Raw genomic sequence first — 26,136 nt, 5'->3', positions numbered from 1 at the left:
ATATAGAGAGCGAGCAAAACTAATTGCGAGAACAAAATACAAAAATTTGTATTGTATTTGGCATTTGCTAGTAACAGTTGAAAAAGTGCAGTTGAAAAGTGAAGTTAATAAAAAACAACAATCTAACAAATGTTAAAGAAAGAAAAATAAAATATAAAAGCGAAATAAAACCATTTTTAATTGCAAGAAAACAAAGAAAAATCTCTATTGTAGAAAAAAATAATAGTGGCAATTTTTCTAAAGAATAAAAAGTTTGGAAATATATATTTTTCTGCAGTCAATTCTGAATAAAACCAAATAAAAAAGTGTGAGCAAGAAATCTTGTACCTAAAAGTGTCTATCTTGAAATTATTTTGAAAATAATTTTTGTGTGTAGAGTATGTCATCATCCAACATAATGTCGTCCACCACGTCCTCGTCATCATCAACTTCCTGCAAAGGATATGAAATGAATTTTAATCAGGATTTTACGTAAGTTTGTTTGATTTTTCTTCTTCTCCACATTTGCTACTGCCTCTACCATCCAACATATTAACCAGTTTGTTAGGGCATAAAAGTTTCTTCAATTTGGCTAAGGTTTCTTAAAAAAAGTTTACAAGTGCTTTATGTATGTATAAATGTATTTACTTGTATATACATTCATAAGTGTGTGCTTATATCGATTGCGAACGATTATAGCTCTTGGCATTAAGCTTGGCACACACACGCACACATACATATGCAAACATGACCTTGTGATATTTGTTTAAATTATTTTAGTTTTGAGCGATTCTGTATGAAACTAGAAGTGAAGATTATATGTTTGTATGTATGTACATACATATAAACAAACATACATACCATAAAGAAGGTGGGGGCACAGAGGAAGTGATTCATTAAACGTAACAAACAAAACTACCAATAACAATATTATAATTTCAGTGTTACTGATTTCCCACCTTTTGTATGTGCCATAATTTATAAGGGAGGGTAAAGCAAAACAACACTATGCATTGGGTGCAGGTTCAATCAACCCTATATGGCTTTTAAGGCAGTGTATAGGTACAACGCTACAATTACCTGTATTTTTGAAACACAATGCCAGAAGGAAATCAGGCCGTGGAAACCAAGGATCTGTTGGCTTATGCATGCTACTTTGATCCCAAGACGTCATTTGGAGCAATGACGAAACGATGTCCTTTCTTTATCCTCCACTATAGGATGGGTGGAGTTAAAAAAAAGGGAAGATGGATCATAGCTAGAGGAGAGAAAATGTATGAGTGTCTACATTGAAGGCTCAGAGATTGGGATCTGTTTTAGCAGCCTTGCAACAGAGAAACACTGTCCTTCTTCTTTACGGAGACCGTAAGTTGTTCGTTCGGCCATACAATTCCAGACGATGAAGTTTGTGCACAGGGTTAAATAAAGAGAAAACCATCTGTGAGTAGGGCGCAATCCGCCATGTTTAGTTGGCATTGACGCCTGAAAGCATAGCAAAAGCGAGAGGACTGCCGTCATTGAACTTGGCATATGTAAAATCTTTCCTTGCGACAAAGTACGAGTCTACATCGTGGGCGATGAATTCGCTTTAAAACTGTGAAAATCGAAAAGCCTATATGGAGGTCCGGATTGTGACAAAGCGAAACTTCTACTGGGTGGAACTAGAAAAAAAGATCAGTAAGCCTTCCGATGTCATTACAGGACAAAGAGGTCTACGGGCATACTGATCGGTAGAAAGCGGAAATATATGCACTTTTTGTTTGTGGGCCGATTTTGAGCAACATAGGCAGAATTTGGTGCAATAAAACGAATTTTTGAGCGCATATCTTAACTAAGCAATTTTTATGCAAAATACACGAGCAGAAGACTGATTTCCGAATAACACACATCGTGGACACACACACACAACCAACATTTCGACTTCTTAACCATAATTTGCCCAGTTCTATTTGATATGAACGAAGTCTGCACTAAAACCCCGTTTACATTGCTCATTAAATGCAGATTTAAGGCTCCCATCAGCTGATTTTATAAAGGGAAAACAGATGATCGAGCCATTAAGTCAAGATTTAAAGAACTGTGTAAACGGAGTTTTAGATCCCTAATCGTTGTCGATGTCAAAATATACAGTTTTATAATTTGGGAAACCCTCTTTACCTATATACTCTTCCTATCCCTTAGCTTATTCTTTTACTTGCCACATGTACCTACAACCTGTAACTACAGCCTTCTGTTCTTATCCACAATTTGACCTTATCTTCACATTTCTCGCCCTATAAATCTTCCATAGCTACTAACACATGCAAGCCTTTAACTATTGACAGCAATTAGTGGCATTTTGTTCCCACCGTAAGTGAGACTTGCTGAACAGCGTTTAGCATTTAGTCTTGTTTGCTGTATCGTATAGAGTAATGGCATGAAATCATCGCCAAATGCTACTCATTCGCCTGCTTGCTGTTATTAATTTCTATTGTCCATCACTCACCGTATGTATGTATATTCTCTATAATGTACATGTGTATGTACTATCTTAGCCGTCCAATGGCGAGAGTAATTATAAATGAGATACAAAGGGTATTAAATAACAGCTGCTTATTCTCCCCCATTATTATGGATAAAGTTGTCAAATATCGTCATCATTGGCATATGTTTTTCTTAATCATCCACAACCTAACCCCCCACAGTACACACCCCCTTTTTTTAATTCATGGGGTATATATGTATGTATATCTATACACGTTTTTCTTGTTGGGCCCATTAACAAAAGAAACAGCTGTTTTCAAAGCAATATAAACAAGTTATTTGTTTGGTTACGTTTAATTGTCAAGTACACTAAGGCGACTTTGTTTATTTTACAAAACATCAAATAAAAACAAAATTTTTTAAAAAATCTAAATTAGACATATATTAATTATATAAATATTAATTAATGTGATGTTTGTTTGTTTGTTCGGACTAGATGAAATGTGTCTGGTTCTAAATTTCTAGATCATGGCCTCCTTAGGTCAATATAAGCTTTCCGTTTGCCTGAAGTCGCGACATCGTACTAGTCGAAGTCCAAGATGGCTCTGGCCATCTAAAGAAAACTATATCAACACACCAAAAAATCCCAAGTCAGAGTCTGGAATGGAACGCACGTGCTCGGCTAGCCAGCCTGTTCGGGAGATATGGGCGGGGATCTTGTACCAATTCTTTTGACTAAACCCATTACAAAACCAGTAAGGAAGGACAAATGTCGGGCGACGCCGACTATAAAATACCCTACATCTACCCTACAATTATTAATTCGGCCAATAGATATAAGAGTATGAGAGCTACATCTTAATCTGAACCGACTTTTTTCGAACAGATCGTTTGAAAATTGTTGTTACTATAGCCATTTAAGCGCAAATCGGGCGATACATATATATGGGAGCTATATCTAAATTTAAACCGATTTTGATAAAATCTTGCATACATGTTAAGATCAGTAACAAAACAATCTTTGCCAAATTTTGTGCAGCTCGGTTGAAAAATGTAGTTACTACGGCCATTAAAGTGCAAATCGGGTGATAGATATATATGGGAGCTATATCTAAATCTAAACCGATATTGATGAAATCATGCAGATATGTTAAGATCAGTAACAAAACCATCTGTGCCGAATTTTGTGCAGATTGGTTGAAATCTGTAGTTACTACGGCCATTAAAGGGCAAATCGGGCGATACATATATATGGGAGCTATATCTAAATCTGAACCGATTTTCGCCAAAATCAAAAGTATTCGTCCTTGAACCAAAAAAGTGACATATGCAAAATTTCGTGAATATTGGATTACAAGAAAACATGGACTCACGGACGGACAGGCGGACCTGGCTAAATCGAATCAGAAAATGATTTTGAGTGATCGGCCCATTAATAGGTCTAGCTCTTCTCCTTCTCAGCGTAGCAAACAAACGCGCAAACTTATAATACCCTTTACTACAGAGGTGGTGTAGGGTATAAATAGGGGATAATATTAGGTTAGGTAATATTAAGGGGGTTTAAAGATAAATTTATATTTAAGGTTTTTTTTTGGTCAAGAGTAAGTAAGTAAGCATTTTTAAGTATTGATTTAGTATAGTTGTGAGAGGGTTACCCTTAGGTAACCCGCCAATAAAAGATGAACCCGTCTCCCGAGTAACGTGAATAATTCTGATTATGATTCTTTAAGGGTTTTACATCAATATACTCGAGGGGGGTTAGATTGGGCCAGTATGCCTTAAAAACAATTTCAGAATTGGGTCATTTGTAAATTTCTAATAAAATTTACCTTGGAATTTGAGTTTTAGGAACTTATAAACATATTTAATTTAAAATATATTTAAATTTACAGACAATTTCATTCAAAATAAAATAAAAATGTCAAATTTAAATCTCGTCTCTTTAACAAAACTAACTACACTAATCGGTCGAACGATTTAAATTTCTTAAATTTAACGAGCAGTGTAAACGGGGTTTTATTTTTAAATCCCAAATAAAACCGATTTCAGGGCTAAATAATCAATAAAAGTACTAAAATATTCAACTGTTTTCATGAATTGTGTATGGTTGTGTGTGATATGCACATTCATGTATACGCATGTACGCTTGTGTATGTCACTTAAATCCCCAAAAACCCAGCGTAAACGGACAGGATTTGTTTTCGGATTCAGTTAAATCCAGATTTAAAAAAATGACAATGTAAACACCTTATAGCATGGTGTTTCCCTTTTGCACTTCTACAATCCTGTTGCGGTGGATTGTAAATTAAAAAGAAGTTGCTGTGAAAAAGTTGAAAGGCTCGACTTGACGTGAGGACAGAATAAAACACAAGAAGAAAGAAAAAGATAACTGATTTCTCTACCTTTGTCTCAAGAGCTTAACAATGACAAATATTCGATGGTGTAACATGAATGAAAGAGAGCGAATAAAGTCATCACCAAAAGCTCTAGCCACCATTTCGTCATTGTAGAATCATAGATCACTGTTGTTGTAAATATAAAATCGATAGTAATTAGCAACAGACTTGAAAAGAGAGCCACTAACATAAAGCTCTCGTCATTCCTATAGCAACAATGGACCGACCTTCTGCTCAATCATTGATTACTGTTGTTGTTAATAGAATATCAGGTGAACTGAAACAGTAACATCATACGGACTGTACAAACCTAATTAATGTGTATCAATGTCAGTGATGGCATATTAAACTATTCGTAGAAAAAAAATATTTGGTGAGCAATGAAGATAAAAATGTGTACCATTACATAGACTCAAAAACGGCTGAACCGATTTTCATGAAATTTTCACAGATGGTAGAGCTTGGCCCTCCGGACAAAGAAAAGTACTTAATTTTGTGAAATCCGCGTGGGGGCGGTTCCTCCCCCTAACCCCAATTTTCCAAAACAGCAGATCTCGGAGATGGATGGATGCATTAATTTATGGCTGGTACTATATTCCGTTTTCACCGTTGAAAGCCCATTTTTTCGTGATTACTTTTTTGAAACAGTTCACAAATAAGAATGATAAGATTAAAATTTTTTAAAATTTAAACATAGGTAATGAGAATGAATGAAATCTGCAAGTTTGTTGCTTAAAATCTATTATCGAAAAAAGTAACCGGCGAAAAATAGAACAAAAGGCGAATATAGTACCAGCCTTTAAGCGAAAATTTGTATGCCCCATTATCTCCGTGAAGATAAATATAACTTTTACTAGCAGAGACACAAACCCATTCAATTAGCGGTTTTTGCACAGTGGGTCATTCTGTTAATTTAAACTTTAACATTAAATGCAAATTATCTCAAATATTGTGGCCTTTTTGGATATTTTGCTTTTCGATTTAGATCATAGGCATTAAGAGCTTCCTTCACTATAAGTGGGAACCCAGCAGCCCTCTTAGTTTTTCCACTTTTCGCTTTGGATTTTTGGTGTTGTAGATATGTTCCTTATGCATTTTTTACTTTGTTAGATAATTTTTTATAAAATTCGCAATGTGTGTGGTCTTTTAGAGCTCTTGTTGTCGTTTCTTCTGAATTTTTTTTATTATTTTTCTTGGTTTTATTTTTGATCTTTTCTGTTAAATTGTTAGCATAGCTCTGCTAAGCTCGTAACAGGGTGGTGCTTATTGAATGGGTTTGTGTCTCTTCACGGACATACCCCTTATGGTAACCGAAAACACACAAAATTAATGTAACACTTTGGAGTCAAAATAACAGTGGCGCCCCCCACTGACCCCAAAATCCACCCGAATGGACATGTTTACCAATTTGGACAAAATGGGCATAAAATTAAAGGTTTTTAAAAGTAGAGTACAAACTTGATATTAAAATTTGACCCCAAATGTGGGGGGACAGCCGCACCCCCAAAAATGGCATGTTTTCCGATTGCGGCAATATGGGTAAAAAATGAAAAATAATTGGAAGTAGAATACGAAAGTTATATACAAATTCGGGGTCTAGTCAAAAGGGGGGGACCGCCCCATCCCAAACAGACATGTAGGCCGATCGGGACAATATGGGATTCAAACGAATGATACTTGAGAGTAGAAACGAAACTTCTATACAAATTTGGGGTCTATTCGCAGGCGTATCGTCCCACCCTAAAATGATAATATGGCATTCAAACGAATGATACTTGAAAGTAGAAACGAAACTTCTATAAAAATTTGGGGTCTATTCGCAGGCGGGTCGCCCCACCCCAAAATGATGCCTCAAATGGATATGTATTCACAACGGGATAATTTGGGATTCTAATGAAAGGCATTTGAGAGTTAAATACAAATAGGTATAAATTTGGACCATGTGAAAAGTGGGTCGCAAACAGTGTTGCCGTTTTAGGCAGTTTCCTACCAAAATTGGTAGATTTTTATTCTCTTGTTAGGTTGGTAGGCTAACCTCAATTTTTGGTAGGTTTTTGCGACAAATAAATACCAACATTTTTTCACTTCTTGTCGTTTCTGTGTATTCGTTAGCGATGCAAAATAAAGCTTTGGATGCCAAAGAGCCAAATACTGTTTCAAATGGTCTCATTGCTTCAAATTTCTGAAAAAAGGGCATAAGTTCTGTTACTGGTACGAGTGTTAGGGGATCTCTTCCAAGTTTCTATTGTGCGTTCAATGCCTTCAATCGGAAAACAGGGCTATGTGGCAACTGTGGTATACTCAGAAGTTGGGGGGGTTGATGCAACTCACCGTAATGGCCAAAAATGGGTTGTAAAAACGCATTTTTGGGTTCCACAAACTCTTCGGTGGTGGATATAAAAACACGCACCGCATTTTTGGCTTGCAGCACATTTGGTAGGTTTTGGTTGGGTTTGGTATGATTTTTATAATATTTGGTAGAAAATAATTTTCTTGAGTGGCAACACTGGTCGCAAACACTTAAGCGTTTAGCGAAGCACACCGGGCCAGCTAGTAAAGTTAAAAAAATTTTGATTTTTAAACTTTTTTAAGTAAATTTGTTTTAAAAATTATTTTCTTAGTATTTTAATATTGGCAATATAAAATACAATAAATAAACAATCATCTTCAATTGATAGCAACTTGCATTGTTTGTTTGATAACAAATGCATTTCTCTATACTAAAATTGAAACAAAGAAACAAAGGTATATTTGAAAAAAATCAATCAAAAAACAAAAATTAATAACACAACGAAGGTATATGGCCTTCATATCGTACAGAGATTTTTAGCTATTGTTCAAGGTTATTGGAAAATGTGTGTTATTGCTAGAGGAACAGTATAGATAATTAGAATGAATCATTGAAATTTCACAAAAATCTGTAATGAAATTGCCTATGATGTCTTCAAATTGAAAAGTCACGAATGTCTTCCAGTTTGGATGCACTCTAAGGGGCTCACTCACGTGATCTCGATTGTCTATTTCTATTAAGCACTATTTGCTTGTCTATATTTACATTGAGTGTTACTAATCTTTATTTATTATTTCGCTGATACTACAAATAAATGCATCTTAACAAAGAAAATTACTTCACAAATCCTCATTATAAATAAACATTTAGGGGTTGAACAATCTTAACCCAGTTATTCCACGTGACAAAACAACAACAAAATATATAAACAAAAAGTTAATAATTTGTTTTGATTTTCTTATCACCAAAAAATATCAATCACTTGAGGTGTGCTGTATGTTAAAAGTTGAATGAACTTTGGAATAGAAATTTTGATATAGGAAAAAATGCTAAGGCAGTGAATAGGACACTAATTATGCCGATTTTATGAATTTCAAGTCTAATAGGCGTTTTTTTACTCTCCGATATTCTTCTGGTTAAAGGAATTTGGGTTTCTGAGTATATGCGTATTATTTATAGTAACGATAAAACTTAACCGGCAGATGGGTGCCGTTTAGTGACTTAAACCCCTTTTACACTGCTCTTTAAATCCAGATTTGATGGCTCGATCATTTGTTTTCCCTTTATAAAATCAGCTGACGAGAGCCTTACAACCGGATTTAATGATCAGTGTAAACCGGATTTTATCGCATGACATAATTACCAGGTAGTGTACCGTAAACAGCTGAGTACAATTTTTTCTCGTGAAGTGAAGAAGAACCATACTCACACACACAACCAAAAATGGCGCGACTAGTTACATACACAAAATCAGAGTTGCACTAATCACTGATGTTGACAGATAGTGCACTAAATATTTTGTTGTTGGGCAACTGCCACTACCTGTAAATAAACATATCTTGTTTTATCGTCTCGACAAAAAGGTCTGTTCGCGTACCAGTTTCCAGTAAAAATTTGCAGAGGATTAAGAGCCATTTTACTCTCTTTATAAAATTTGCAAGCGAAATTACGGGAACGACTTGCAGTGAACATTTGCAGAAAAACAGCTGAGTTTTGTTCTGGTTGGGTTTTTATTTGCTTGCTTGGAAAACAATTGCTTTTAAACAAAAAAAAAAACTGGCGAAACTTTTGAGGTATTTTCCTTAGATAAACGAGAATGAAAAATTTAGAAGGGGAGCCATTTGTATATCCGTGATATTCGTGCAGCTAGACAGCTATCACAAATTACCGTACAATCCCATGGCAGCCGGTTGTACGTACCGCATTGGCCCGATAGAGTTTTTCAGTCTACAACACACTGCTACAACAACAACCGTGCACGAAGCTACGAATGTCATCCGTGGTGCCAAGTCGCTCAAAGCGCTGGTTCCAGACGGAATCTCTACACTGATGTTGAAGAATCTTGATCTGCCTGGAGTTGATTACCTTACAACTGTCCTCAGCCTATCTGAAAACTATTATAGTACCCGATGTTTGGAAGATGGTTAGTCTGAACCCGCTACTGAAACATGAAAAGGTTTAAATCCAGATTTGATGGCTTGATCATTTGTTTTCCCTTAATAAAATCAGCGGACGAGAGTCTTAAATCCGAATTTAATGAGCAGTGTAAACGGGGTTATAGATTCACTTCTAGAGACAATTGTTTTCTTCTTTTTTATTAAATCGCGTAAAGTTTGTTTGCCTACATCATATTTTTCTGATTGCAAACCAACCGAGATGTGTATTTACTGTGATCTTTAATCAGTTCTAGTTGTTCCTGAATTGAAAGAACTTCATTTTCCCTTATTTTCTCTTTTTTTGTGGGAGCCATTTTCGAGCAAACACCTTGGCCTGCCATTTTTGAATTACAGACTGACAGGTAGAACTTCAACTCAAAATAAAAAGGGAATCCCAGAATTTTACATCAATCATGTGTGTGGTTTACGGATAATAGAGATAAGCACGGTTAATAGCGGGAGCATTATTAAAGCAGTGATAATAGAGGTAAACCACGGTTAATAGAGGTCCAAAACCAAAAGCACAGCACGCCGGTTAAGAATCGTAAACGGTTAAGAGAGGCCCGGATAATCGAGGTTCAACTGTATATTATTTTCTACATAATTTTTGTGTGGTGCACTTATAATAGAAGTAAGCACTGTTAATATAGGGAGTTAATAGAGATCCAAACCCAAAAGCACAGCATGCCTGTTAATAGGGGTAACCGGTTAATAGAGGCCCGGATAATAGTGGTTCAACTGTATTTGGCATTTAAAGTTAAAGTTAGAATGGCACACTGTGCAAAAACTGAGAGAGATGCGGATATGCCTGCTTATAATAAAGGAATCTCTCGGTATCTAGGATCTTAAACAAAAAGCAGAATAACAAAAAAGACCACAGTATTTGATTTATTTGGCATTAAAAGTTTAAGTTAGAATTTACAGAATGGTCCACTGTAAAAAATCTAAGGGGATACAAGTTACCCACTGATACTGCAAGAAGCAGAATATACCAAAAAACCACATTACTTAATATATTAGGCATTTAAATTAAAGTAAGAATTATCAGAATGGTCCACTGTACAAAAACTATGAGGGATGCGGGGACCCACTTATTGTCAAAAGAAGCTCTCGATGCCTACAATCTAAATCAAAAAGCAGAAAATCCAAAAAGACCACAGTATTTGCCAAATAACTCAAACATTGTAGTCACTTTGTATATTTTGCTTTTTGATTAAGGATAATTTATCTATGCCCCTACATTTAAAGAAAAGTTGATACCACATGCGCTCATTTCAGTACCATAAGGTATTGATAGTAAAGCAACACCGTATGGTACAAAAACAATACTGGGTGGTATGGATGAAACATAAAATGATTAGTACCGTTTGGTACTAGCCTCATTGCCGATCTGGTATTGATTTAAACAACAATCTGTTATTGGCTTAAGCTCCCCACCTTTGTTGGTTTTAGTACCACATCGTTATTGATTATTCCAGTATATGCCGCCACATAAAATGGTCCAATTTAAACCGGATTTGGCTTGGGTAGATTGAAGTCGAATACAACAAGCTTTCAAGCTATGGTGAAATCGGCTAGAAGATCAGTACCTTGTGGCCCCCGGAAGAGAAATCACTTGATCGCTCTATATGAGTACTATATCAAATCATAGGCCTATATTACTCACTGTCAATTAAAGCCTAATATTATCGACATTTTTTATTTGATTTTTAATGAGAATCACTTTATTGACATCATCATTCAAATATCCCACACGTGAGCTGTTTTTGCATATTTTTATCCAATAATAACCAACGTGTGTGGAGAGCTCACGCGTTTTTACGCAAACCTCGAATGACTGGCCCCCAAAAAGGTCTCAAATGTTTTGCTTGTTTTTTTTTTTATTCAGAAGTTTATTTGTGTTTAGTTATTTTTTAACCTTCTGCGATCATTCCTAATACATTTTTCTATGTGGTTTTTGCGTACTTTGTAGTCATCCTCATGCGTTCACGTTTGTTTTCCGCAATTTATGGTATTGTCATGTTGGTCGCTGATACTGAAAACGTGTTTTGGAAAACAAAACAAAACCAAAGATAACTTCAGACAACGACACAAACAACAATGCCAAGTCCAAAATCAAAACAAAACAAATACAAACCAATCAACACTATAGACAATGAAATATTTCATCACTTCCAGTGCCGATATATCGACGCCATACGCAATTACTGCGTAATATAAGAGATTCGGAGAAAAACAAGTACGAGCTCGTCTAAAAATTCGCATAAAAGTGATTATGAAAATGTCCACTATGGTAGTGAAGAGGGGGTAGGGGAGTGGAAAAGATTTCAGTTCAGTGGAATGTGAAAAGCACTTACTACAATAATAGAGACATGAGGTCTAGCCGCTACTCATGGCAATTGCAATGAAAGTATTTTCATATCGCATACTCTCGCATTTAGTCAAAGTAAAATTTCTAGTGAGTAAGCTAAGCACCAAATGTGGGTTAGAAGGTGACCCCATTGGGTTTTAAGCTAAAAGAAAAGTACATATAAATCACTAGTAATTAGACTTGTTATCAAAGCTTTCAGCGCTATTTACAATAATTACGTGAAACAAGTAAAAAGTTAAGTTCGGCCAAGCCGAACTTTAGATACCCACCCTCTCGGGTATATAAGTAAACCACCTCTCTAAGCGCGGTTCCTCAATTTGCTGTAAGTTCTCCAGTTATCATTGCTTCTATCTCGAAGAAAACCATTATATGCCAGATCCGCCGTTGACTGCCGAACCCTGATCTCAGCCGCACTCTAATAACTCAAGTTGATCATTAACATCGGTGGTCGAAAACATTCGTTCAACCCCAGCTGAAGCCACTTTTTTAAGCAACTCCGGTTCACTGAATGTGTTGTAATCAAAAACCTCGTAAAATTCATCGTTTCTGCCGACGGAGATATTGAGAGAGATATATACGATATATTAGGGCAAATAACCACAAATATTGTGGTTGTTATAGCAAAAAGTGATCAATAAACGAGGTAGATTGATGGAAAATCTCAAAATGAATCGGGCAGCTGTTATGGGAAACAGACACTCCCATTCTGTTGCAGGACTGCCTTTTGGTAGTAGGGATGGAGGTATCAAAAACATATCTGTTGAAATCGCCCATTATCACAATATTCCTGTATCGAACAAGAAGGCCGGATATTTCATGTTCGAAAAAATCGAAATTGCCATTCCGTAGGTGAACTACACCTACTAAAATTCCTCCTGAAGCGGTAATAACCTCAATAAATAAACTTTCTACCGCTCCATAATTCGACCCCGAGTAAACGACCTTGTAATTCAATTTTTTGAAATAAGCAAAGCCGCACCCCTCCCCTTCTGCACCGCTGCATGTTGCAGTATGTCCCCTCCTAGTGATCGGTCGCCTGCTGTCTACCTATTGAAGATATCGCTTAAAAAAACACGGCTGGTGAACTGGCTACCATTGTCGGTGAATGGGCCTTCGGTATGCCAAACAGGGACAGGATGCGTTCCCTGAATGCTCGTACCACCCTTTAAGTAGTGGCTTTTCTCTAGAGAACCAGTTAAAACCATTTGCAGCTTCGTCTTACCATTTAAATCCCATGGGCTTAAAACATTGATTTATCAGTTAAATATACCAATTTTAGACCGATATTCCCATTTTATTGTTCTTTAAATCCAATTTCCCTCAAATTTAGACTATTAACTTGATTTATGGCCCATCAGCAAATTGTTATACATCCCTCCTATTTATTATTCGACCGTTACTGTTTATATTTTTATTTCTCTTTTTTTATTGTTTCCGCAGGCAATAAATGACGTTTTGAAATTGAAATTTTATTTAATTATTTTATTTTTGCCAAAAGCAAAATTATTGTTTACACAACTTGTTTCGGAACACAGTCTCAGTTAATAGAACACTTCAAACGCAATTCTTTTGTGATGTCACAGAACTTAAGTTCTGTGAACGAGATGAGACATGCTTACTTACTCGTACATACAGAGATAGCTTGGTTTGTTTGTGTATTTTTAAAAGTTGTTGAACAACAAGCAATTATTTACGAACAAATGCCATGAAAGCTATTTAAACAAAAGCTGTTGAATAATAACTGCAAAAATGGACTATAATTAAATAAAAAATACACAAACACATGGAATAAAAATAAAATTTCGTCGAACCATGAAATTCCTCAAGACAATGTTTATAAGAAGAACAAGAAGATGCAAATGTTAGGGTTGAACTTTTTCATTTGAGGACAGAAATGCATAATTTATTTTTTTTTACCAAGTTAATGGAAAATGAGTGTGTATATGTAGGTATTTGTCTAAACCCATTGGGAGGATACTTACCTAATAACCATCTCCTAAGCGGTCATATAAACCAATGAGGCATCATGGGACTCAAATAAAAGGTGTATAGCAGAAGGGTTCCAATCTGACAAAGAATTTTGGGGGTGTGGATTGGCTAAGAAACCCATGTAGGCATATTGGGTAATATGAGATAATGAAAGGTGTATTTGGAGGTCAACGTAGCGCTGAACGCCCGGGTTCGAAATTTGGCAAGAAAATCAGAACAAATGTTTAGCGGTGGTTTTTGCCCTTTTAATGCTGGAAGACATTTGTAAGGTACTATGTCATGTAAAAACTTCTTCCCAAAGATGTGTCGCACTGCGTCACCCTGTTCGATCTCAGCTATAAAAATGTGGTCCCTTATCATAGAGCTTAGACTTGAATCGCACAGCACTCATTGATATATGAGAAATTTGACCCTGTTTCTCAATGGAATGTACATGGGCAAATTTGCATTTGCAACGAAAACTACTGAGCTGTAGAGTTATAATAAATAATTATTTTATAATTTATTTAATATGATTTTATTAGTGTTTAAACATTTCGCAAAACGTTTAGTTAAATCTGGATTTTCTTTAAAAAACCTTTGAATTGGAAAATAATTAAAATTCTTATCATCAACATGTGGAAGAGTTTATATATTTCGCCCTCTCTTAACATATAAAGATACCGCCTTCAATCCACTCCCGTCTTAGATAAGGCAACTATTTATACTAATTGCGTATAAATGCGAAAAACAAAACTGTGTCACTTATAATTTCACCATTAATTTTCATATCTTGCAACCATATGTACTTATCTACCATATAAAAAGTGTTGAGTGCACATTCCATACCTTTGACACTCTGCCAGGCCATTGTTGTCAATGAATCATCATAGGTAATTCAATGCACAATTATCAAAGCTAGTTCGATGTACAATTTACATTACTACTGGCCACTCAGTTTGTTGTTGTTCGTAGGCCCCAAGTTCAAGTATTTTTTTTTTGTTGCTTTCAATGGTAAACATCAGCATACCAAAATGGGCATGCTTGCACATACACATACGCATGCATACAAATGTTTGCATATATAAAACTCGTGCACGTTGGCCTCTTTACCCACATACATATATGCATATATATGTATATATAACCGCATTATGATAACCCCTAAGGGCCTTTATTCTTTTCCCTACAATTGCTTTGGGACTCACCATAAAAAATAAACAAAAACTCTTTCAAAAAATGTATAGAAATGTACATATGTTTGTATACATACCTACATGCTCACTTTAAAATCTTGACAAAAACACTACGTCGCACTTCTAACTTGTATCTTCATATTTTTGTTAAACTTCAAACAAACGACGTAGCACAATGTGTATGAATTATGGTATTAATTTTGTAAAAACATTTCATGATCAAACCAGTTTTATTTTGCTTTTCCTTTTAAACCGTCACTTTTATATTTTTTGCAGACACTGTGCATTAATCATGTTTACATACCTACACAAAACTCTCTGCTCATGTTGCTCTCCCGAATGTTTGTGTTATCTCTCTATTGTTCAACCACTGGCTCTGTTACTCATTTCTGTGTTAGGCATTTTTTATGGTTTAAGTACTGTTTTTCGTGCCACATGAGATGTGATTGACGGGGAACTATTGAAATTTGTGTCAAGACCAATACCATGAAAGGAGAGTCAACTCGAACTGACTTTCAAATTAGATTTATGTTGATTTCGATTGTGCAAAAAAAGTGTAGCATTTTTCGATATGTTGCACTGAAATCGAAAATTCGTGTTCGTTTCTAAAAAAAATTTAACCCCACCACAGGGTGTAGTGTTAGTTTCTAGTGGTGTTGCCCACAGAGATTGGAAAATTACACCGTGCCAAGTCTAGGATTGGGGAATACCGTATTTGAAATCAGCAGCTATCATTCAAGCAAATTTAGTTTGAACAGAAAAATAAGAGAACAAAATTTGTTGAATGTTTGGAAAAAAGCGGCAAAATATTAAAAATAAATGTGTATATATATATATTTTTATTAAGCTAACGGCATATTAGATGAATTTCTAGAAAGTTCTTCATCCGAAGACGAGGATGCGTTTTTTACCGTATTTTACCGACTACACTTGCTACATTACGCAGCAAAATAAATTGGAAGTTATTTTAAAGGAACATTATTTTATGTACTTCCAAAGTGATAAAGTTTGTTCTATTCCTTCATCTTGGGAAGTAATGTAGAATAAACTTTGCATATGCTAAGTTTAAATGCTTTTACAAATTGGAGGAAATTATGAATAAATTGCATTTGTTGTAGTTTCAAATCGATATATCCTTGATTAAGAGTTTTATGTTCCATACGTAATTTTTAAAAAGGGTTTCTCCATACTGTTTTCCTATTAAAGTTTCTATAACCAGTTTTTTCCATGCCGACTATACGAAAAAATGTTGCTGGTTAGTTTTTGACTCAAATCGATTTTTCCTGTTCCTGGTGTAATTACTTTTAAGAACCTAATTCCAAGTAAATCTGCTTAACAGTACACATATATTGTGCTAAATTTGCCTTAGTGCAAATATTCTTGTATGTACCCATTTGGTTACTAATCTGTATTTATGCCATCACCCTTTAACAGCAATACAACCTAAAATACCATCACTGATGACATTTATGTTACTTTCATTCTCTAAAAATGCCAATACATACTACTGTTGTTGTTGGTACATTACATTATAGCGAAATGATATGAGAGCGCACATTAACAATCAGCTGTTTCTGAGAGTTTTTCTTTTCATTTTGCTTTTTCCCCTAATTCACTCACAGAGTTGTCTGTTGGTATGTACAAGTAATACAGCGGCTTCATTTCATGTGTGTTGTTGTTGTTATTGGATTTATGCCTCACGTTTTTGCTGTGCCTTGGTACGTGTTTTTGCTGGTTGTGTAGAGGAGGGTTATTTTCCTCACCAAAAATAAAATATTCTCTTCTACTTTTATACGCGTACGTATAACAAAGAACGCTCAAGTAATTTCTACGAAAAAGATTATGTGAGTTGCTTTACAATTTCGTTTTCTGATGTTTATTTTCAACACTTGTATTTTTGTATGTTGCCTCTTTGTTTCTCATTCAGTTGCGAGAGCCTTTGCCTTAAGATGTTTGGTTTGTTCGATGTATGGTTAGCTTTGCGCAGAGGCGATATCGTAACCAATGAGGTTCTACCGAGGTGCGATTATTGCTAGTTGAAAACTTTAACCAATACCCCGCCATGGGGACGTGAAATACCGTCCACTACGGCAATTTTTGGAAGCCCGAGAGGGCTTGTAAACGAATTAATGTGAAGTTGCTGTTAGATTTAGCAAGGGTGGGCATTTTAACTAAATGCTTTGAAATTTCATCATGAATAGACTTACTAACGAGCAACGCTTGCAAATCATTGAATTTTATTACCAAAATCAGTGTTCGGTTCGAAATGTGTTCATTCATTTGCTTATTTACGTAGCCATTCAACCAGAAATGAGCCTCATCGCTGAACCAAAATTTGAACACATTTCGAACCGAACACTGATTTTGGTAATAAAATTCAATGATTTGCAAGCGTTGTAAGTCTATTCATGATGAAATGTCAAAGCATACTGAGCATCTTTCTCTTTGACACCATGTCTGAAATCCCACGTGATCTGTCAAATACTAATGCATGAAAATCCTAACCTCAAAAAAATCACCCTATATAATCTTTTTAGCAACATGGTACTGTGATGTAATCATAAAATGTCTTGCAAACAAACAGCGCGGCAAATTATTTGAGGGTACGCATTTTGACAAACAAGTGCGTGCTCGGTTAAGAAATTCCATTGTGTCGTTGAGTTGTTGTTTTAAGCCTTCCGCCCCCGACCTGAAATATAAAATCAGATCCGGACCATACAAAATAGCTGTTACTATATATGTAGGAGGTGTGGTCTTATTTTGAAGGGGTCTCTTCCTTCAAAGCTGTAAATAATTAAATGTGAATTTATTATTAGATTTGTAAAGGGTGGTATAATTAGCTGTTATCTTTTTGGCAATACTGGTTTTTTTTTTATAACAATGAAAATCGTCTTGCAAACAACCAGCAACGCGCTTGCTTGCAAGTTATTGAGAAAGCATATGTTGAAAATAATCAAAATAAATGCGTGCCCTGTTAAGAAATTTCATGCGCTTCTTCTGTTCGGCGACGAAGCTAATTTTTCGCTCATTGTGCACGTAGTAAATAAGCAGAATTGTCGATTTTTGAGTGGAGATCAGCCGCGGCAAGACAGAGCTTACCAATAATGTATTCAGAAAAAGTTTGGTTCGATTTACGGGCTGTGGTCCTCAATGGACCGTACTTTCTTCAAAGGTAATGCGAATTGAATTCAATGGATGGTGGCGCGCTATTGTTAGGTATCCGCTTTTTTTTTGCCCAAATTGCAACAGCTTAACTTGGATGACATGTGGTTTCAACAAGACGATGCCACATGTCCTACAGCACGCGTAACAATGGACTTATTGAGAGGCGCGAGGTCGGTGAACACATTATTTTCACGTTTAGGACCGGTCAATTAGGCCTCAAAAATAGGCTAAAGGTGTTAGATCGCGATATCTAGACGAATTGAGATACGGTCGCTATGACAACGAACGACTATAAAATAAAATTGAATGATTTCAAGGTTGGGTGACCTTGTGGTCCGCGAAATACCCGACCACAGGGCCTTTACCACAAGCCACAGCATCAACCCAAGCTTCATTTGAGAGGTTATCATATACCTTGCATGCGTCTGCCTCTCCATGTGTCCAGCGAGACTTCAAAGGCCTGTCTTTGCAATGAACAATCAGTAATTCTATTAGCAACAATGCTACTACGATAGTCCACTGAGTAAATTTGCGTTTTTACATTTGATTTCAATTGACAGATATTAACTGTTAAACAGTTGCAGCAAGTGCATTGAAAGAATTTGGCGCCAAATTATCCAGTGCGTGGTCTTTGGCAATATTTGGGTTGTTTTATTTGCCAGTTCAGCGGATTCGCTAGCTTATGGATAAATAAAACGCTATTCCCACTAAATGCTTTGTACTTTAACGTTGGCAGCACTGAAACACATTCGAAATAATCAAGTATCAACAAAACAAACAAAATAAGACCGGGTTTCTCGTTCTCCGGTTATTGTTCATCGTATCGATATTGTTTTGGTTAAAGGAATTTGGTTTTCTGATTAAAATGTGTGCCGGCATGACATAATTACCAGGTAGTGTACCGTAAACAGCTGAGTACAATTTTTTCTTGCGATAACACACACACAAACAACGAATAATGCCGCGAACTAGTAACATACACAAAATCAGAGTTGCCCTGATTAGTACAGATAGTGCACTCAATATTTTGTTGTTGGGCAACTGCCACTACCTGTAAATGAATATATCTTGGCTAATCACATACAAAGCAATTATCCGGTCTGTGGTAAGTTATGCTGCGGCAGTGTAGTCTATTCAGCTATGTGACACGCAGTGGTATAATATTCAGATTTGTCAGTATTCCGCTTCTCGAACTGCGACGGGCTGTCTTCTCAGTTCTCATGTGGACCACCTCCATCAAGGGACATACAGGGACATATGCTTCTGCATATTGTGGTTATACAAACTGCTGCGACCACTGATGTGAGGCTAAGGGAGCACTATGTTATCATTGATGATATCTGTATCCGTTAACAATAGGCAGACTAATTAGCACTAATTTTTTCCGATCCCACTATGCGTCACTTCTTAACCTGCCCAGCTAGACACACTCAATCATATGGCAGCATCTTGCCTCCTTAATAAATTCAAAGGAACGGGGTTGGTTTGATCGTTGCTCTCCGTCAAAACATCTAAGAAACCGATCATTTCTCTGGTGTTTGGAAGGATACAATGTTTGATTTTTTCAAGATTTTCCGCAAATTTCGCACTTACCTTCTAATCAAGTCGGATTCAATAAGGTGATCACACGCGAGCAGTTGTTAACAGCCGGCCAGCTTTGACAGTATTAAGATGTCGGATTTTTGTTTGCATTCTCTTTGTTGTTATATTCTTTCTCGCATATTCTCTGATCATGTACGCACACGTACAAACGCATGCACACAAATTTCTTTGTGCGTGTTGGCAAAACATCGGTCAGCTTGATGACAAGATGGCGGATCGCATATGATTTGTCGTTGTTGTACGAAAGAGACCACCTTTAAATATTTCACCATGCCTTCTAAGGGTTGGTATTTCTTTTCTGCTTACGGAATAGCCGCTGAAATTTGTAATTGTTTCGCGAGCGAAATTTGACAGAAATCAAATGTTTTTGTTTCCATACCAAAACAAGTTTCTTTATCTGCACTCATGGTTTTCTCTATTTTACATATGTTTTCTCAATTCAATAAAGAAATACGAACCACAGAAACCAATGAAACAAACTGAAATGATGCCGGCAATAGTTTCAAGTGTTGCCACTATAGTAGTTTTTTTTTGCCATTTTTCTCACTACAGAGTGCTACTTTTACGCCGGTTTCAGCCAATGTTTCGTCGACGTTATTTTATATGGAGTTTGACAGCATTTCGCTCAAAAAACTGAACAGAATACTCAGTAGAACAACCCCGAGTCCGGTGTTATCTTCAATACCCTCACCTATTGAATACATACAAAACAGGCAGTGGTTTACTGAATCTCTCTTATTTTCTATTCCATACAAGCACCCTATATAACCTTAAAATAAATTTTCTTTTTCTCTCTTTACAGGTCAATTTCGGTTCTTAGCCATAATGGATTTCGCCTTTACTCAATCAATGCCAGCGATAAAATCGATGAAATCTTTGCCAAGGAAAACAATGAACAAATACGCATAGTGGAGCGTCTCTTCAATAGCTCTCTGGTGGTGCTGGTCACCCATCAAAAGCCCAATTGTCTGAAAATGTTACACTTCAAAAAGAAACAGGATATCTGCAATTGTGTTTATCCCTCGGACATATTGTGTGTGCGTATGAATCGCTACCGTCTGGTGGTGTGTCTGGCAGAGAGCATACACATCCATGATATACGTGATATGAAAATCTTACATTCCATTGAGAATATTGCCCCCAATGAATTGGGCCTGTGCTCGTTGTCGTTAAACTCACATTTGGCATTCCCCATATGCACCACCAGTGGTGAGCTGAGAATCTTCAATGCCAATAAGCTGAAGACGGGGCTGACAATCAAGGCTCATGATACGGCACTCTCGGCCATGGCATTTTCGCCTAGCGGTACACTGTTGGCTACAGCCTCAGAGCGTGGAACTGTGATACGGGTATTCTGTGTTAAAAATGGTCAAAAGGTTCAGGAGTTTCGGCGGGGTGTCAAACGTTGTGTACGCATAGCTTCATTGGTGTTCTCGACGACGGGCGATTTTCTGTGTGCCTCATCGAATACGGAAACTGTGCATATCTTTAGGATTGACAGCAAAGCTGTGGAGACGGCAGAGAGAAAAGCGACAATAGGTGAGTGTTTAACAGCCCTAAATTAAGAAACTCTTCTGAAACTCTTATCTTGTAGAAGACGTTAAGAAGACTTCCACAGCGCCGTCATCAGGATCATCAGTATCAGCGGCTGCCAATGGCGCCACTGCATCAACAAATGGCACAGCCACTTCTTCCTCTTCCTCAAACACCAACGCCACCACACCTGCCGCCTCAAATGCAAATACAGAAAATTCCTCTACGACTCCCTCCAATCAACAACAACCTGCCTCTACTACCACCACCACAACAACATCGAATGGTTCAGCTTCCTCCACCTCGAATTCATGGTCTATGAGTGGTTATCTATCCAAGGCTATGTCTTCATATCTGTTACCTTCTCAGATAGGTGATGTTCTAAGTCAAGATCGTGCTTTTGCCACTGCGGTACTGGGTCAGCCGGGTCTCAAGCATGTCTGTGGTTTGGCCAAGATACAAAAGGAGTTACGCCTGCTATTGGCATGTGAAGATGGTTTCCTATACATACATGATTTCAACAGTGAAAAGGGGGGTCCTTGTAAACTACTGCATGTGCATGATTTGCGTTATACCCTGGAAGGGGTGATAGGTGAGAATTTTGTAAACAAAATTTTAAGTTCAAAGTCTTAATTGTTTCTCTACTCCCCTTCTAGAACTGAATCTCTCTGATAGCATGGATAAAATTTCCTTATCCGGCAATATGCCCTCTACGCCCACCACCAATCCCTCATCGGGTTTCTCTGTGGATGCCAAGGACCCTTCACCCAATTCCAAGGATTCTTCCTCATCTTCGCCTCACAGTAAATCAAGTTCCCTGAGCAGTGTCAGCGTTATCATAGAAAATCCTGATCCTTCTTCGGATAATTCTTATGCCAGCATTCTGAGAGGCTCTGAACAGGGCTTGAATACGTTGACAGGTATTAAGGCGTAATTTTTTCCGTTTACATTCTATATATTCGTATGCTATGATACAAAATGGGTCAGTATAGGATTTGGGTGTGCTTTAAAACAAAATAGGTAAGACTGGCTGGCATAGAATTAAATCAAGAACTTTTTTTCTTATTAATAAGCGAACTATTTGGGTAAAAAATTTCAAGGAAAACATGGATTAGTTGAAAGGGTTTGAGCTTAAAGAGGGAGGTAGTACCCAGTTGGCATATCAGTGTGGAAGTATTAAAGATTCGATAAGATTCATCTCAAGTTTGGAGGCACCGTAGCGCAGAGGTTTGCATGTCCGCCTATGACGCTGAACGCCTGGGTTCGAATCCTGGTGAGACCATCAGAAAAAAAATTTCAACTGTGGTTTTCCCTTCCTATTGCTGGCAACATTTGTGAGGTACTATGCCATGTAAAACTACTCTCCAAAGAGGTGTCGCACTGCGGCACGCCGTTCGGTCTCGGCTATGAAAAGGAGGCCCCTTATCATTGAGCTTAGAACTTGAATCGGACTGCACACATTGATATGTGAGAAGTTTGCCTCTGTTCCTTAGTGGAATGTTCATGGGCAAAATTTGCATTTGAGTGTCCCTGGTCTGCAAGTTTACCCGGATTTTGAATAGGGACCTCTCGCCATATGAAGATGGATAGATTTAGGACATCCGTGAGGTTTTTCACTCCCACTCAACTGCACCTGCATCGATGTTCCATTGGAACCTATAGGTTTCGATGGCTTTTCTTATGACCTCGGCAACGTCTTACGGTCTGGTCGATTTGTGGGGCTTAAGCGCATTAACTGCCCGTAATATCCTCCACTCAACAAACGGCAGCGCCTCAGCACTGCTTTTTATCTGAGGGTCATTCGTAATGTTGCCGTAACGCAGGTCCACTGGCCACATTCAAGCGCCCCCGAAATGGAAGGATGTTGTAACCAGGAGTTCTAAAGTTTAGGAGCTAGATTCTGTCTAAGTTCTGCCATCTCTCAGGAAACTCTCGCGGGTATTCGAGTGCTGAGATAGCGCTTTCCGAAACCTCGTTTGCCTCCTCCAACGACTCACAGAAGCCGACCTAAGGGGGCCTCTTGCACCTTGTACCATCAAGCACAGTGCCAATAGTTCGAATCTTTACATTGACGAGCTTGGCATAGCGGTCTGTAGCATAAAACTAAACCCTTTATCTGACGTTTGTAGACTTCGAGAAGACTTTTGAAGATTTGCGAACATTTTTGATTACTTTTTTCATAAATTATTAAATTAGAAATTTCATTATACCCTCCACCATATAGATGGGGGTATACTACTTTCGTCATTCCGTTTGTAACACCTCAAAATATTCGTCTAAGATCCCATAAAATATATATATTCTTGATCATCATGACATTTTAAGTCGATCAAGCCGTGTCCATCTGTGGAAAAGACGCTAACTTTCGAAGTAATAAAGCTAGGCGTTTGAAATTTTGTCCAAATACTTCCTATTTGTGTAGGTAGGTTGGGATTGAAAATGGGCCATGTCGGTCCATGTTGTTATATAGCTCCCATATAACTGATATACCGATTTAAGTGCTTGAGCCTCTACACATGCGTTATTATTATCCAATTTGGCTGAAATTTTTATGCTGTGACGTATTCTATGACATTAAACAGATGCGCCAAGTATTGTCCGATTTGGTCCAAAACCTGATATAGCTCCCATATAAACCGATCTCCCGATAATTTTTCTTGAGCCTTTAGAGGGCTTAATTCTTATCCGAATTGGCTGAAATTTGGCACAATGACTTTCTCTATGACCACTAACACTAAGTGCCAAGTATGGCCTGAATCGGTGTGAAACCTGATATAGCTCCCATATAAACCGATCTGCCGATAATACTTCTTGAGCCTATAGAGGGCGTAATTCTTATCCGATTTTGCTAAAATTTTGCACCTGACCGATTTAGGTCAAGTATGACCTGAATCGGTGTAAAACCTGATATAGCTCCCATATAAACCGATCTGCTGATAATACTTCTTGAGCCTCTAGAGGGCGTAATTCTTATCCGATTTGGCTAAAAATTTGCACAGTCACTGCATCTTGACCTGACCGATTCAGGTCAAGTATGGCCTGAATCGATGTAAAACCTGATATAGCTCCCATATAAACCGATCTAATACTGATATATCTAAAACCTGATATATCTCCCATATAAACCGATCTCCCGATAGTATTTCTTGAGCCTTTAGAGGGCTTAATTCTTATCCGATTTGACAGAAATTTTGCACAATGACTTTCTCTATGACCACTAACACTAAGTGCCAAGTATGGCCTGAATCGGTGTTGAACCTGATATAGCTCCCATATAAACCGATCTCCCGATAATATTTTTTGAGCGTTTAGAGGGCTTAATTCTTATCCGATTTTGCTAAAATTTTGCACAGTCACTGTGTCTTGACCTGACCGATTCAGGTCAAGTATGGCCTGAATCGATGTAAAACCTGATATAGCTCCCATATAAACCGATCCGCCGATAATACTTCTTGAGCCTCTAGAGGGCGTAATTCTTATCCGATTTTGCTAAAATATTGCACAGTCACTGTATCTTGACCTGACCGATTCAGGTCAAGTTTGGCCTGAATCGATGTAAAAACTGATATAGTTCCCATATAAACCGTTCTGAAGATAATACTTCTTGAGCCTCTAGAGGGCGTAATTCTTATCCGATTTGGCTAAAAATTTGCACAGTCACTGCATCTTGACCTTACCGATTCAGGTCAAGTATGACCTGAATCGGTGTAAAACCTGATATAGCTCCCATATAAACCGATCTAATACTGATATATCTAAAACCTGATATATCTCCCATATAAACCGATCTCCCGATAGTATTTCTTGAGCCTTTAGAGGGCTTAATTCTTATCCGATTTGGCTGAAATTTTGCACAATGACTTTCTCTATGACCACTAACACTAAGTGCCAAGTATGGCCTGAATCGGTGTTGAACCTGATATAGCTCCCATATAAACCGATCTGCCGATAATACTTCTTGAGCCTCTAGAGGGCGTAATTCTTATCCGATTTTGCTAAAATTTTGCACAGTCACTGTATCTTGACCTGACCGATTTAGGTCAAGTATGGCCTGAATCGGTGTGAAACCTGATATAGCTCCCATATAAACCGATCTGCCCATAATACTTCTTGAGCCTCTAGAGGGCGTAATTCTTAAATTGGTCTATAACCTGATATAGCTTCCATATAAACCGATCTCCCGATTTTGCTTCTTGAGCCTCTAGAGAATAATTTTTATCCGATTTGGTTGAAATTTTGCACAACGGTATCTACTATAGTCCCCAACATCCAAGCCAAGTATGGCCCATATAAGCTGATATAGCTCCAATAGCATATCATTTCTTATACATTATCCTTTGTTTGCCTATAATGAGATATCGGGCAAAGAACTTGAGAAAAGCGATTCTTGGTGGAGGGTTTATAAGATTCGGCCCGGCCGAACTTAGCAGGTTTTTATTGGTTTTTAAAGTAGAATTTCATGTATTTTCTATCTGTTTCAGCAGATTCGGCAAAATTTCGAAAACTCTGCGATGCCATTGACACACCTACTAAGCTGTATGATGAACGACAATTTCCTCCTGTAGCCATAGCGGCAAAGGATTGACAAAAATCAACAGCAACAACAACACCATCAGCGATTATGACAACAACAACAGCAAAGGCAAAGGCAACAAGCACAGGAACATCCAAGTAACGCTTAAAACGATGATTAACCTTGGAAATAAGACCACAATCAAGATAATGTAAAAACAAACAAAAAAACAACAAATATTTAGAAAATACCAAAAAACAAACAAAAAACACACAAAAAGTTGTATATCTACCTAAAAAAAAAAACAAAAAAATCAGAAAAAACCAAATATCGGTTTAAAAATATTAGAAAAAAAAATTGCTTAAAAATTCCCCTATAGCCCTGGCAATATGGAGAGCTGATTTAAATCATGGTTATCCCTAGCATTTATTTAATAAACGAATTCCCTTTGTATTATAAACTAATATCACTATAGGATTGTTTAAAAAACATAGTTTGTAACTG

At 37.2% G+C, this 26,136-nt stretch overlaps 1 protein-coding gene and 1 non-coding gene across 4 annotated transcripts; both read left to right on the top strand.

Annotated features, from left to right (window-relative positions):
* The first annotated feature begins 58 nt into the window (after positions 1–58).
* Positions 59–25,856, top strand: LOC106084402 (WD repeat domain phosphoinositide-interacting protein 1). Of its 3 annotated transcripts, XM_013248068.2 has the most exons (6): positions 60–307; positions 377–471; positions 20,389–21,125; positions 21,181–21,711; positions 21,776–22,039; positions 25,604–25,856. In XM_013248068.2, the coding sequence occupies exons 2-6, from the start codon at positions 380–382 to the stop codon at positions 25,702–25,704; spliced, it is 1,725 nt and encodes a 574-aa protein (XP_013103522.1). In that variant the 5' UTR covers positions 60–307; positions 377–379; the 3' UTR covers positions 25,705–25,856. The 3 variants fall into 3 exon arrangements, 1 of the variants encoding a protein (XP_013103522.1); XR_001220808.2 differs by having other exon boundaries at positions 59–471; positions 21,776–22,139; positions 25,604–25,689; XR_001220809.2 differs by having other exon boundaries at positions 59–471; positions 21,776–22,139; positions 25,601–25,667.
* On the top strand, positions 16,795–16,934 carry LOC131996457 (U4 spliceosomal RNA). Its single transcript, XR_009397878.1, has one exon. It is a non-coding gene; the product is annotated as a U4 spliceosomal RNA (small nuclear RNA).
* Positions 25,857–26,136: the final 280 nt, after the last annotated feature.

Source organism: Stomoxys calcitrans, chromosome 3 (assembly GCF_963082655.1).
Source record: "Stomoxys calcitrans chromosome 3, idStoCalc2.1, whole genome shotgun sequence".
NCBI lineage: Eukaryota > Metazoa > Arthropoda > Insecta > Diptera > Muscidae > Stomoxys > Stomoxys calcitrans.
This window is presented reverse-complemented; position numbering and strand designations above follow the sequence as displayed.